Genomic DNA, 14,636 nt, shown 5'->3' on the forward strand with positions numbered 1-14,636 from the left:
CAGGCAGAGGCAAAGACGGGGAATAGAAAGAAACATGGCTTATCCAAAGGGCTGTGCCGGGCAAACCACCTGTCTGGATTTGAAAGGACTGAGGCATAGAGGACCTAGAATACTGCATTAAATATGGTTGACGGGGAGGTGATGAAAGGTTTTCACTTAAGGAGCAATCTGATAAAATGTGACTGTTCGGCAGATTAATTTTGAAGTGGTATGTGGGGAAGATGGAGACAGGGAGACTAATTCAGCAGTCATTATACAAATCTAGGTAGGCTATGAGGGAGGCTGGCCTGGGGGTGAGGGCTGAGGGAGTGGAAAGCAAGTGAAGAGGTGCAGAGAACTGCTCTTAAGACAGAGTAGGAGGGTAGGTGCGAGGGAGGCAGGGCCCCCCTAAAGAGAGTGGGTAAGGGAAAATACAAGCAAGGCTCTACACTTGCACTCAGTCTAGCAGGGTCTAGGGGTGCAGAAAGGACACCCACGAGGTGCTGTCCAATGCAACACACCAGAGGGCTGAGCTGAACGTTCCGTGGAGAAGAGGTCAAGACTGGAGGCAGATGTGCCAAAACCACCACACAGCAGGTATGAGCAAAGAGCAGGGGAGAGCTGACACATAGCAAACTGGAGGGAGGAGGGGAGAGCTGGGAGCAGCTGGCAGAAGAGGCCTAAAAGTGGGCGCCATCCAAACTTTGGTAAAGAAAATAGGATTTTCAAAACACTCTAGGGCAGTCTACCACTTAATGAAAACCCCAATGACTATATTTGGAAAGCAAATAGCCTCTTACTCTGAGGCTGGATTGTTATATATTGGGTTTTCATAAAACAGGGCAGATATCTGTTTTCAATTGTCTTCTGCTATTAAGTGTTTGGTCTGAGCCTCTGAAAGCGGCAGGGCTCAGTTGAGATCCACATTCTCTTTGGGTCTTGCCCTGCTTCTGCAAGAGATGGTGAGGAAGGGACAGAAGCCTTGAGTCTAGGTACTGGCTAACAGGGCTGTCATTGGCGGGTAGGCCAGAGGGAGCAGACCTCACACAAATGCAAACAGTTTCACTTTCCTGGTACTTTCCTTTCTTTCTGCCAGTCTGGGCAGATTCTGTCACATGTGAAAGGTGCTCCAGCCCACAAGCTCTTGGCCCTCACTGGAAGGATCAAAACACCAGCCAGCAGACCATCGGGTTTGGGGCCTGTGAAAGAAACCCCACACCGATGAGGCAACTGAGCAGGAGAGGGGACGGTGCTGAAGAGGAGAGGCATGTCAAAGGCTGTCCTGGTCTCTGAGAGACAGAAAGACAGAGAGAGACCAGCTCCTCCAGACCACTCAGGTCATGGAGTAGGACATGCTAACCAGTAGTGCACTGCTTCATGGAGAGCAGATGAAATCCAGAGTCATGAAACCAACATTGCCACATTCCCCCGTCCTCATGGGGGAGATGCATTCTGTGCCTTTCTCAGAATCTTCTTTGTCACTATCCCTCAGAGTCAGTGATAAGTAGGGCAGCTGTGGCTAAAGAAGGGGAAGGTCTTTCACACCCCCTTAGCAGGTACATTAAAAGGACATGCCTAAGCAGAGGGTATTGAAAAGCTATCTCCATTTCATCATCGAAAGGAGTGCACCCTTCGTGAAAACACTAACAATCCCAGTGCCAAGGGGAAAACTGAAAAGCAGCCTAGAAGATGTTCAAAAGAGGAAAAAGAGAGAGAAATCATCACTGTAGATAGATGCCCCTGGAGTTGCTTGGCAACCATCCTTGCTAACACCTTCTCCCAAAAAGGAATAGTCTGAGTCAGCTCCTGAGATTTCCCTGAGGCCAGGACTCGACCCAAAGCTGGGGCCCTGGGATGAGAAAGTACTTCACTGAGGGGGAGGCCTGGGGCCCTATCAGCAGACCACAGGCTCACACTCATGAGGAGGAAGAAACTGGAATCATTTTGCTTAAAGAACATGCTCTCCTAGACAGGGCTGGTACTAGGCTAAGGCACATGAAGCACCCTGGGTGCAATATTTAAGGGAGCCCTCACTCTGTACTCAGAGGAGCTTGTGTATGTGCCTCCTTAAAATGTGTGTTCTGGGTGCCCCACGTGCCTCACCTCAGTCCTTACTCTGCTCCTGAGACAATGTTATAGCACAGTAATTAAGAGTACAGCCTCTGGGATCAGCCTGTTTCTGGGTTCGACTCTCACCTAATGTATTGCCTTGGGTATAAACCTTAATCTCTTTGAGCCTCAGTCTCCTATTATCTAAAATGGGGTTGCTAATAGGAATTGCCTCAGAGGGTGGTCATGCGGATGAAATGAGAAAATGCACATTTAGCTCTATGTTTTGCAACCAGTCACTGCCCAGCAAATGGCAGGTAGGATTTTTATTTTAAAAAACACACAAATAGGTCCCCAAATCCCTTAAACTAGAATCCAAATCTCTAGGAGTGGCCCTGGTGTCTCCCCTTTTAAAAAGTTTCACAGCCCTGGCTGGTGTGGCTCAGAGGAATGAGTGCCAGCCTATGAACTGAAAGGTTGCTGGTTCGATTCCCAGTCAGGGCACATGCTTGCCTCTCACAGGTTCCCTTGTTGGAAACCTGTGAGAGGCAACCAATCGATGTATCTCTCCCTCTCTTTCTCCCTCCCTTCCCCTCTCTCTAAAAATAAATTCTTAAAAAAGGCTTCACAAAGGATTCTCAGGGTGGAGAGCCACTGCTTGTACCAAGTGAACAGTGGTTCTCCAAGTCCAGTAAACACCAGAGCCACCTGTGGAGCCTGTTTAAAATGTCAGTTCGTGTGCCCCACGCCCAGTTCTGATTTAGGACAACTGCAGCCTCGGTGGCTAAATACCTAGGCAACTTCAACACAGGGTCACCCAAATGAACACACTTTGGAAAACTGAAACTGACTCACTCTTGATAAGCTAAAAGCAAAGGGAGCTCAGTCCAACTCCTTTGTTTTTACTCCCAGCATCCTTAAAAAACAGGGACAAAATGTTGAGACAAAATGTTGACCAAAGATGCCTAGTGAGCCCTCCACATGCTTCTGAAGCAGTGACAACATCCTCGGTCCCCTGAGAGTGGCAGTTCTCTTAAGGCGAGGAAGAGGAACCAAGTGCCTGGTAAAAAGTAACAATCATCATAATAATAGCTTACATTATTGAGTAACTGCAGTGTGCCCAATATAATCCCATTTATTTTCTGAACCCTGAGAGCTACTAGTATTACTAGTCTACAAATGAGGAAATCGAGCCTCAGAAAAGTTACCTTTTCTTACTACTTACTACACAGCTAGTAAGTGGTTCAAGATTTAAACCATGCTCCATAAAACTTCCAAGTATGCAATGCCAATGCACTTTGGTAAAATATACATAACACAAAATTTACCATTTTAAACACTTTAAACACTGTCACCACCATCCATCTCTAGAACTTCTTTATCTTTCCCAACTAGAACTCTGTACCTATTGAACACTCCCTAATTCTCCACTCCCCATCACCCCCCACCCCCACCCCAGCCTTTGGAAACTACCATTTGATTCTCAGTCGGTATGAATTTTACTATTCTAGGAACTTCATGTAAGTGGAACCACACAGTATTTGTCCTTTGTAGTCTAATACACTCTTAAAAGGGGGCAGACACCACACTAGTCTGATAGGAGGAGCAAGGTAGGAGTGCGTCTGAACCATGTTCCATGTCCTGGTCAGGGTCATCAGTTGGGGTATCCTGCCTCCCCACCCCCACCCCCCCAGGACTCCATGACCTACTGGTGTATTGTGCTGGAGTCACACAGCAACCCCACCCTGCTGACCCCCAGCGGAAGGTATCCTTGCACTGTTAACGTTCAGTGAGCTACCGATTAGCTTCACAGAACAGGTTCCCTGATAACTGTTTCTATGTTCAAAGAGCCCGTCACCGAGTCACTTTTATCTTCCCCACTACGGTGACCTGGTGTCACTTTGTCCTGCCCTAGAGAGTATTTATTTGGTCTCCTTTTTTCTTTAAACACCTGATTCCTAAAATTATCAAGCAGAATGTGCTATGAAACCACAGGCACAGGGATAAAGTATCTACCTAAAAACAAAAGCTTTCCCCACAGTAGAATTCCAGCTTTACTTAGAGACAACTGGGTGAACCAAGTGTAGCCTCTGGATGGCAAGGGTAATCAGCCTCAGCCCACTTGCAGAAAGGGATTTCCTGGGCTCCCATCAAGAGGCTCAAGGTCTAAATCCAGGTCCATTTGGCTGAAGTAGCCATTCTGAGCTCTGCCACAGAAGAGCAGGAGACGGCCAGATAAACAACCTTAGCTGGGAGCCCATCACCTGCAGAACAACGCACCAAGCATCTTAGGAGAGAGAGACATGGAATTCAGTTCCTTGACATTCAGTTTCTGCAACATAGAAAAAGCAACCCTGCTAACCAACCCTCTCCCTGTCCATTATGGCTATGTTTAATTAAGGCAGTCACAATCAGACTCCCCATGGTCAAGCCCCATAGGCTTTCCCCAACAGCTCCCCCCCGCCCGAGGCAAGACTCAGTGTGGACTCCCAAGAAAGACCCCACTCTCTCTGGAGGAGCTAGATGTCTGCCCTTGGGCTCTCTTTTGCCACTGGAGGAACCGTAGGCCCAGGGAGATCTGCCAGTGTGGTGCTGCGTGACCTTGGGGAGAGGCAGTGCCTCTCACCCTTACTCTAGGATTTTCTCAGTGGGGTCCTGCCTGCAAATAGTTGTTAGTTGTTCTTCTCATGTGGAGGAACAAAGCCAGGAATGACTTTTGTCACCATCTTGGTGACGGCACTCTTACTGTAGTCACTAAAGGACTGTTATTTCCAAATATGAACATTGGGTCACCTCAGAATACAGGGTCCTTGGATAAAAGGGATTTGACCAGGATGGCATGTCACTGTGTCTGCTACTACCATTTATGTCTACATCTGAAGGATGTCACAAATTAAACAAAGCACCATGAACAAAAGGTTAGCCCCAAGGATATAAACATGATGTACACAGGATACCATACAGAAACCCAATCTGCCTAACTTTTCTAAGTCAACTATGAGCAGGGGCAGCAGCACCTGTGAACCATTGGCTGGAGAGGACATGGCCTTACAATCCAAAGTAGTGTCGTGGACCACAAGGTACACAGGTCAGAAGCCCCCAGGAATCAGACACTCCTCTGCCCTTCCTATTTTCTAACGAGTAACTGGAAAACCCTGAAACCAGCTGCTTTGCTCTGTCACATGCATCCCCTCTTTCAGACAAGTCTCATGGGTAATCCCACTGCACAGAATGCCAACAGTGTTTACAGCCTGCTTTTAAACCAAAATCCTTAATGCTTGCCCATGGTACTCTTGACATCAGGGACCACTGTATAATAAATGCCAACATTATCAGAATGGATGCCTTGGGGTCTCCCCCACCCATAGTGTGGGAGGATGGGCAACCCAGAATGAGAGCCTGAAGCCCACTACTTTACCACTTTCTGCAGACTAGAGCTGAAGGTTTGGAGGGGTCGCCTGAGAAGCCTACAGAAAAGGTCTCTCTGAGGGACAGAGCCTTCTCTCTCTTTAGATCCTCCCAAATGCAGCCCAGGGCTGGGGGATAGTCACAGTTTTGTATGTGTCTGCTGAATTTTCAATAAGGCCAACTCACCTGGAATGTAGGCCTAAGACATAGACAGAGTTGTAGAATATTTCTGTGAATATCTTAGTGTATTTTTCCTGTGTTCTTGCCTTTCCAGCCTCACCTTGCACCAGCGGTTCTCTCTCAAAGGGTCTTGGCACTGTACCGATATGTTCTAGGTTATTTCAAATTGGGGGAGGGGAGCTACCCCTGGAATCCATTGGTAGAGGCCGAGATGCTGATGAACATCTTACAATGTACAGGACAGTCCCCAACTCATAGAAGTGGTGCCACTGCTGAGAAACAAAGTGTGAGAAACTCTGCTTGGCTATCTTCACTCTAAGTGACACGGACTCTCTAGTGTCTAGAATGTTCCATATTCTCTCACACTTTGGGCCTTCACACATGTTGTTTCCTTTAATTCTACCCTGCCAGGCCCTGCACGTGGGTACTTTTCATTCAGGTTTTAGTGTAAATAAAATTTCCTTGGGAAGGCCTTCACGGAGCCCCTCACCTAAATTCGGTCCTCCTGCCCAGCCTTCCAACAGCACCCAGTTTCCCCTTCCAGAGTACTCGTCACAGACATCACGACTTTCTATGGCCTGCCTTCGCTGCTGGGATAGAAGTGCCATGAGGCCAAGGCTGTGCTTACTGGCTGCTGTATCCCTGGGCCTAGCCTGGTGCTGGCCATTGTGAGAGTCACTCAGTCTCAAATGCATAATGGAGACCAAAAAAGCAGGAGTGGGTATTAAAAACTAAGCAAGACCTCCAAAGGTTTCAATTATGGCTCCATTATGCAGGTACCAAAGAGAATGTGGCAGCATGTTATGAACTGATATGGACTGCTACCCTTTGGAATTTTGTAATGTGTGAACATTATTTTTTAAAAAAGCATTTAAATGAGTGTGTGTGTAACAGTCTATGTCTTCTAGACATAAAAAATTATTTTTGTGGAAGAGGTATGATGAGAACCCAGTGCATCACATACAGAGTTTCAAAGTATGCCCGCCCTGCCTAATTTCCTGTTTTGGAAGGAGCCAGAACCACATTTTCTCCACATGAGAACACAGGCACATGGAAATACATATATGTAAAGAGATACTCATTTATAAGCTTTATATTTCCAAAACTAGGTGGTTTTGAAAAAGCCCTCACAGTTTTGCTGTCTTGGCCACAGCGCTTCCTTCCCCATTGGCGGGATGCAGCTGCTAAGCTTATTCATTCTCCAAGCCCTTACTTCCCCTTTTCAACTCTCCTCCTTACCACGGTTAGGCCACTCCGCCTCTCCTGTCCTTTCATCCCAAATGCTGGGCCAGAGAAGAGAGATGATAATGAAACGTCAAAGTGAGCAGATGTTGCTGCTTGTTAGCAAAAGGGGAGGAAGGTAGGCTTAATGGAAAAAGAAGTTGAAAGTAATGTCGAAATGAGGTTTATCTGTGTAATCTGTGGACTTGGTGTCTTCCCATCTCCTATTAACATAGATAACAGAGTTGTCTGTGTATTGATAAAGGGAATCCCTCCACAGTTTCCCATAAATCTCCACCACTTGTCGCTGGCTTTCCTGGCTTGGATTCTAAGAAACACTTCATTCTTACCAGGTCAGTTGCCATCTTTTCCTTCAACTTGTTCCCAGTCATAACTGCAAGAGTCCTGAACCAGAGCTGAATGTGTTCCCATACTCCCTGCTTCATCCTGTGTTCTAGCCCAATTCCACCAGTATCTCAGGAGGAAAGCAAACTCTTACAGTAACAGCAATATCTTACTGGCTCCAGAACAGCTTTCAAATGGAAGCATTCCACAAGTTTACCTACATCAAATCAAACATCTGGCCACATTAACACACAGACAAATGCCCCGAAGGTAACTAGACTAGTATAGGCTTCCAAAAGACTCAAACAAGGATCTATTAAGGATTTTCTTTTCTTAGTGATCAGATAAAACAACTTATTAATCATTTTAAAAATTATTTTTGACTTCCCAGAACCAGAAGGATCTTTGTAAACTCTTCCTAACCACTGACCCACAGCTGCCTAAGTATTTTCTCTATCTTGATAAAACTTACGAATGACTACATATTACTGTATGCCATTAAAATTGTTTTAAAAATCATTAGTTTTATAAAATTATAACATGGTTTACTTTAAAAATGAAATGTCTGATAGTTTATCTTTTCCATTCATCACTGATTAAAGATCATAATTATAAGAATAAAGTTTCCTAGAACTAGCTTCATTAATAAATAATGATGGATAATCATAATAACATTAAGAAAAGGATACAGGCAAATATCCATTAAGTGCTTACTATGTGCTAAGCCCTTTTGTATTATCTCAGTTAATCCTCACAACAACCTGGTTACTCTGTTTTATATAGTCCAAGGACACTCATGAGCCCTATGCAGTCTGCTCCTTATTCATGAATGGACATTCTTAAAAAAAGTTCAGGTGAGGGTGTTAGAAAAGGCAAACATTTTATAAATCATAGAGCTTTTTCCTCAAATTAGCTTGAAAAAAGTCTTCAGATAAATCTACAAAGCTAGAGAGAAAATTATTTTAAAAGGTTAGCTAGATGAATGGCCTTCCTTGGAATTCTGTATCATAAATGCAATTCATTCTTAGATTAGGCTAACAAGGTTTCTGGGACCCCTCCTCTCAGGAAATCTGAGTGCCTGACTGATCCAAGCTGACCCAGGTGAGCTCACTCTTCACCATGGGGAACACATCACCCTGGGTTTTGGACTCAAACCCTCAATCATTCCAAAGTCCTAAAGGTCGCATATCATTCGCAAACTATTTGTAGCAAAATAGGCTTGTGTAGAGATGCAGTGATTTCTGCCACCAGAGATTGCGAAATGAGAAAAAGAAACCCAGTATGTAGTAGTTTAAGATGTATTTAACATGAGGCTTTAACTTTTTAAATTTTTTTCAAAAACAGCCTGACTATATCCCAAGGTAGGTACATTCAATAGAGAAAACATAGGTTCAGAGATCTCAAAGAGATCTTAGAGATGTTTAACCCTACTTCCTGTCTTTACATGTGAGAGAATTTGCCCCAGAGAAGGGAAGTGATGTTCCCAAGGTCGTATGTGAGAACCTAGGAAGCCGACTCAAACCCCTCTCTCGATCCTTTCACCACGCCAGGCTGCCCTTGATACAACCCCAAAGACCACATCCAAGCACAGAATTAGCAACTCCTTCTGAACCCAGGTGATGATTTGACAAGGTTCAAAACTATCTGCCAAAGTCCTCTTGACTGTAATTTTAGCTAACTCCAGATGAAATAATAATATTGATGTGAAGACTTTATTACAGAGATTTCAAAGCATTCAGTTAGTACTTCCTACTGATATAGGTGGAGAACTGAAGCACACAAAGGTGAAAGGAATGAGGAATGAAGAAGGAATTGTATCACAATAATCAGGTTATTTTAGAATTCTGCAAGTCCTTCTTGTGTCTTTTGAAGCTGTGGCCAGACCGAGACAGGAGGCAAAATGACTATTTTTTCACATTTCCAGCCTAAATTCCCTCCATGAGCTTACTCTATAAAAAACATATCACAACAATGTTCATAGTAGCATTATTCACTATAGTTAAAAGATGGAAACAAGCCAATATCCATCAACTAGATGGATAAAAAATATGGTATATACACACAGCGGAATATTATTCAGCCATATAGAGGAGTGAAATTCTGACACATGCTGTAACATGGATAAAACACAAAAACGTTATGCTAAGCGAAATAAGCCTGTCATGAAGGGACAAATATTGCAGGATATATCTCATATATATAATAATACATGGTATCTAGAATAGGCAACTTCACAGAGACAGAAAATAGAGATCACCAGGGCTAAGGGCAAGATGGAAAGGGGTAGTTACTGTATAATGGGTACAGGATTTCTGGGCAGCGTGATTAAAAAGTCAGGAAATGAACAGTGGTGATGGTTGTACAACATTGTGAATGTGCTCAGTATCACTGAACTGTACACTTTAAAATGGTTAAAATGGTAAATTTTATATTATGTTTGTCACAATAAAAAATCATATCAAAATTTGGATCATATCCCTCATTTCTCAATTGCTATACATTCATTGCTATTAATGCCCACATTTCTTCTCAAGACCAGCATACTACCAATAACATCACGGTCAATCTATGTATGTTCACATACATAGAAAAACAGACGTGCTGTGTAGTGATCCATCCACAAACACATATGCATCCTGAGGCCACCTACATGATGACTCCAACAAGAAAACTCACGACAAGACTAATGCAACCAGTGTTTCTGGAGATCCTGGCAACCAAACACCCTGAGAGAGTCCCAACTCAACTCTTAAATTCCCCATTGTGGCAGGGGGCATGGATATATATTTAGTTAATGTGTACTCTATCCATGAAGAAAACTGTGTGCATATATACCAAGAAGACCTTCAGGAATTGCTAAGCCAAGTGTTCTCTACCAGGCCGATGAACAGAGATTTCCACCCATACATGGCTACTTGGTGAATTCAGGAATTGCATGTTACACTGCACAGCGTGTCCTTAATGCAAACACATACAATTGGGAGCTAAATCTTTGTACCTTTACAGGATAAAGGATATAATAAGCAGGTTGTATCACTTGTGACTTCGGAGGAAAGGAAAGTTTCTCATTTTCCTTAAGGAACCTAGTTCTTATGAGGCAAAGAGAATCTGAGAACAAGAGTCTCTTAAAGGAGAAGTAGGGAGGAGGGTGCAGAATATGAGTTTTATTTTGTAGACATAATGATCACCAGGCCCCAGACATGACAATTCTGTACCATACCATGACCTTTACTCAACTTTAAAGGTTTTCACAATCTCATCTCCTTTCATGGAAACTTTCCACTGCCAGTGGTTTGATAACTGAGTCCCATAAGCTTTCTTCAAAAGTTTGTGAAGAAAAACAATCTCTAGTGATACTTCCCATTGCCTACACTCATGGACATTTAGCACAAATAACCTGCCACTTGTAAGAAGTTTACTTGACTTCATTCCCTTGTGCATCCTAAAGATATGTCAAGATTACACTAAAATACCTAGAGGCAAACATGCTTAGAATGAGGTTTCATTTCCAATCAAAGTGCTTAATTAGCAGAACCACTATGCTAGAGAACTGTCCTTGAATATTTGAACCTCCATGTTATTTTTTCTGAAGTACAAATTTTCTTTTCACTGGATGGTCAGGAAATGATTAGATACAGAAAACCAACTGTCATAGGTATCGATCCACAAAATAAGTTCCATCTTTCCAAGCAGGTTTTGGCTGCCTTGGAGGATGATATCCCAATTTATAAGGGAGACCATTCTTTGGAATCTAATGGCCTTTTCTCCATTCATTTGGGACCAACAATGCTCCTATGGCCTAGTTACGGCTAAACTCTTTCAACACTTCCCAACCTCTTCTGGCCCCTCACGCCACCCTCCCACACCCAGTTTCAGCCAACCATGTTTACAAGACATCAGTTAGTAAATCACAATTCAAATGAACTCATCCATTTGTTCAGCAGAAAGTAATCTCTGGAGTTGCTCCATGTGGAGCCCATAGGCCAGAGTTACATATGGCAGGCTTGCAAACATGAACAGGATATGATTTATTTATGATGACCATGTGTGGTTTGATGCCCAGTTCCAGGAGGCTGTGGCTTCACTTGCCTGCATCACTCAGGGATGACCTGTCTACTCACTGTGTCCCATTTTAGGTACTGTATTTCCATGATGGGGACACAGAAACAGGCAACTGGCTGGGAGTCTGCACACACAGGTACCCCTAACTGTGCTGGCCACATAACACTCTGTGACCAAGCACAAAGTGGGCAAATGTAACTTGCTGCAAAGGTTTGCCATGCACAATGGTTTTCAGGAAAAGTGGAGAAGTAGCTGCTGGAATGACTGACCATGTGGGGTTCATTAAACTGTTGTGTATTTACCCATAAGATAGGCTGGGATGCTTTTGAGGGAAGCCCCACTCATTTCACAGATTCCAACCCCCCACCTCTGGCAATGATGCTGCAAATGCGAATGGCAGATAGGCATCAGAAGGTCCAAACGTGGACTCCAACTGAAGTGCAGTAAACTTCTGCTTCCAACAGTCTCCCCTTCTTTACCAGCATCCCCCTGTTGTATTTATACTTTGAAAGAAGTTAACACCAAGCAGTCGACACCTGGGCGTGCTCAATTTTTGACAAACCTTAGTCACTCTGTACCCAGCAGAACAATTCACATTATAGTCGAAATCCTGTGAAGATTTCTGCCACACATGCTAACACTAATATGCCAGTAGCTCCACTTACCTTCTTTATTAAGCCTCATAACCTCCCTGCTTTTTCCACCCTCTTTTCCAGCCTCTTCTAAATCTACATCTGCAGATGAAAAAGAAAAGGAAAAAAGAAAATAAGAGAAAAAAGCGAAAAAAGGGGGGCAAAGCCAAAGTCAAGGGGGGGGGAGAGTGTTTATTTGCCAAGAGATTGATATAATACTGTATATGAAAATCTTTCCAAAATTGACAATGCGACGTTTTCTCCCAAGTCTGGATTTCCATCTACCTGGCCCAGATAGGTACCAAAAAAACTATGCAAGCAACAGAGTAGCCTTTTAAACAGATACACCATGGGGCTGTGAAAGCCCACCCCGCGGGCTGCCACGGGGAGCCCGGCACAGACAGACAGACAGACAGCCCTGGCAGCAGGGCCTCTCTCTGTGCATTGATGCTCTGTCTCTGTGTGTATTTATTTAGAGAGAGAGAGAAGCATGGAGGACACCGGGGGCCACTCTCTCTCTCACACACACACTTTTTCCCAGTGGCTCTAGGTGAATGGAAAGGTTACAGGATAATAAAAGGAGGAGGAGGCGGTGGGGTTCTTACTGTCGGAGCAGTGTAATTTGGCGGCGTCGATCCAGGAGGACCAGGGTTTGCCCAGAAACGCCTCCGGACTGGGCACTTTGCGATCCAGTGTCGCCATTGCTCTTCCTTCTTGTTGCTTTTTCCCTGTTCCTTCGGCAGCAGCCGAGAGACACGGGATTCGAGAACGCTCCGACGTCATCTTCGGAACGTTCCGACATTGAGTGCTCTGAAAGGGGGAGGGAGGGAGGGATGGGAGGAGGGAGGCGGGGAGGAGGAGAGAGAGAGGAGGAGGAGGAGCCGGCGCCCCAGCTCCCGCAGCCGGATCGGCCCCACTCGCGGCCTGCACGGCCGCCAGAGGCAGCAGAGAGGCTCCTGCGGCTGGGTGCCTGCCGGGGAGGGGCCGCGCGGCGGGCCAGCCCAGTGCGCCGGCGACCAGAGGCTGCCGTGCGCTGGGGTGCGGAGGTGCTGTGCTGCCGGTGCACCCGGCAGCCCCGACGGGCTGGGACGGGGTGCTGGGGGCCAACCCCGGAGATACGCGACTTGCAGCCATAGGAGGGGTGGTCGTTGCCGCACAGTTGCCGCTAGAAAACGGAAAGTTTTTGCCTGCAGCCCTTCCAGGGTGTCCTTCCCTCGTCGGGTCCCTGACGCCCACGGCGAGGCGAGGTGCCTCCACGGATTTCCGAGGCTTAGTGGGGCGGAGACAAGCAGGTTTGCAACCTCCCCCCTACTCCCCGCCAACGACTTCACCAAGCCACACCAACGACCACACCAAGCCTGGTGACCTCGCCTCCCAGTCACCACTCCCCTTACCCTCTTTCACGGTGGACCTTGGGCCGTGGAGGATTCTGGATGCCTTTAGGAGCTGAAATCGGAAAGTAGATGGAAGTGGTTCTAAAAAGCAAGTGAGTTTGGGGCGAGAGGAGTTGCCTTCCCATTTCAGGCTGCGGGACTTGTAAAGCTCCAAACTCAGCGCCCGCCGTTCCCAGATTCTCTGCGCCGTGCGCACCTCCGGCTCTTAGAAACCCACTGCGCAGGCTGTGCTCCCGGATCAGGATGACAGGAGAGAGAATTCACCGGCTCCCGTCCGCCGAGCCTCTGGAGTTTTCAGCGCTCCCTGCGCTGAGAGGAGCGTGGCCCGTCTAGTCCAAGAAACCTACGACCAGGAATCTGGTTCCCGGGAGAATTCATTTTAGGTTTAAATTTTCCAACCAGCTGGATAGGAAGCATTAGGCTTCCTCTGGATTTTGGACGTTTGATGCTTTGATTGAGATTTCCTCCCTCTTCTTAGAGGTAGGCAATAAAGGCCTTAAAAGGTCTCCTGGTATCTCTCACTCTTTTTAAAAAACTTTTGTTTACTCAGACTTACCTAAAACATGGATACTCCCCACAATAGATATATTTTTCCTCTATTTCCCCAGCACCCTTTAATTACCACTTTTTTTCCCATGGCTGAAGTGCACTGACTTGAGGTAGCTCTATTCTTCAGTTCTGCCCTGACTGTGCCATGTAATTTCCCTCCACTTGGCATCCTGTATCTTAGAGCCAGTGTTAGGGTGGGCGGTGGTCTTCCCTTGTGATGTTTGTGTGAATGGGCTTGTTTATTTTGTCAGAGTCAGATAAATATCATTTGCCTTTGTTCTGTTTGGAAGAGTTCCTACATAAGGACCATTAAGTGGCCAAGGTGCCACTGGTGGAGAATTTTAAGGATTGGTGGTGCTAACAAATATTTATTGGTATTGACCTTTTATTATACTAGACCTTGTGCTTAACCCTTCCTTCCTTCCCCTCTCCCTCCCATCCATCTATCCATCCATCCATCTATCCATCCATCTTTTCAACAAATATTCCCTGTCATGTACCAGCCACCCTCTGCAGAGGAAAACAAGTGAGATCCAGCCCAACTCTTGGGGAGATGTAGTCCGGTGGTCTCTGTGGAAGAAGGAAGGTATGAAACATAATCAGCTCCTTGGGAAAACAAGACAGGTGACTGGCCAGGTCAGTAAATGGTGTGTCTCGCAGAGCTGTGCCTGTTTGTAGGAGGAATTGAAATCTAATTTGGGTGATCAGAAAATGTCACTGAGAAGGTGGGATCTGTTTTGCATCTTGGAAATTGGGAAGGACTTATAATGGTTAGGTGAAGACGGGTCTTGCCAAGGGAGGGGGAGCGATAGTGTTA

At 45.6% G+C, this 14,636-nt stretch overlaps 1 protein-coding gene across 8 annotated transcripts in view; it reads right to left on the reverse strand.

Annotated features, from left to right (window-relative positions):
• The window catches only part of ATXN7L1 (ataxin 7 like 1), a 229,369-nt gene extending 216,669 nt beyond the window's left edge, over positions 1-12,700 (reverse strand). For 2 of the 8 annotated variants that reach the window (XR_004899653.1, XM_036010755.1), the window contains exons 1-2: positions 12,482-12,700; positions 11,910-11,978 (exon numbers count right to left, since the gene is read on the reverse strand). Coding sequence is in view for 7 of the 8 variants with exons in the window: in XM_036010755.1 (XP_035866648.1) it covers positions 11,910-11,978; positions 12,482-12,659 (247 nt within the window). In the remaining variant the exon portion in view is untranslated. The remainder of the gene's footprint in view (positions 1-11,909; positions 11,979-12,481) is intronic. The other 6 variants (XM_036010754.1, XM_036010753.1, XM_028526198.2 and 3 more) reach the window with 3 other exon arrangements.
• Between the last annotated feature and the right edge of the window lie 1,936 nt (positions 12,701-14,636).

The sequence above is a fragment of the Phyllostomus discolor genome, chromosome 10, assembly GCF_004126475.2.
Source record: "Phyllostomus discolor isolate MPI-MPIP mPhyDis1 chromosome 10, mPhyDis1.pri.v3, whole genome shotgun sequence".
NCBI classification, from domain to species: Eukaryota; Metazoa; Chordata; class Mammalia; order Chiroptera; family Phyllostomidae; genus Phyllostomus; species Phyllostomus discolor.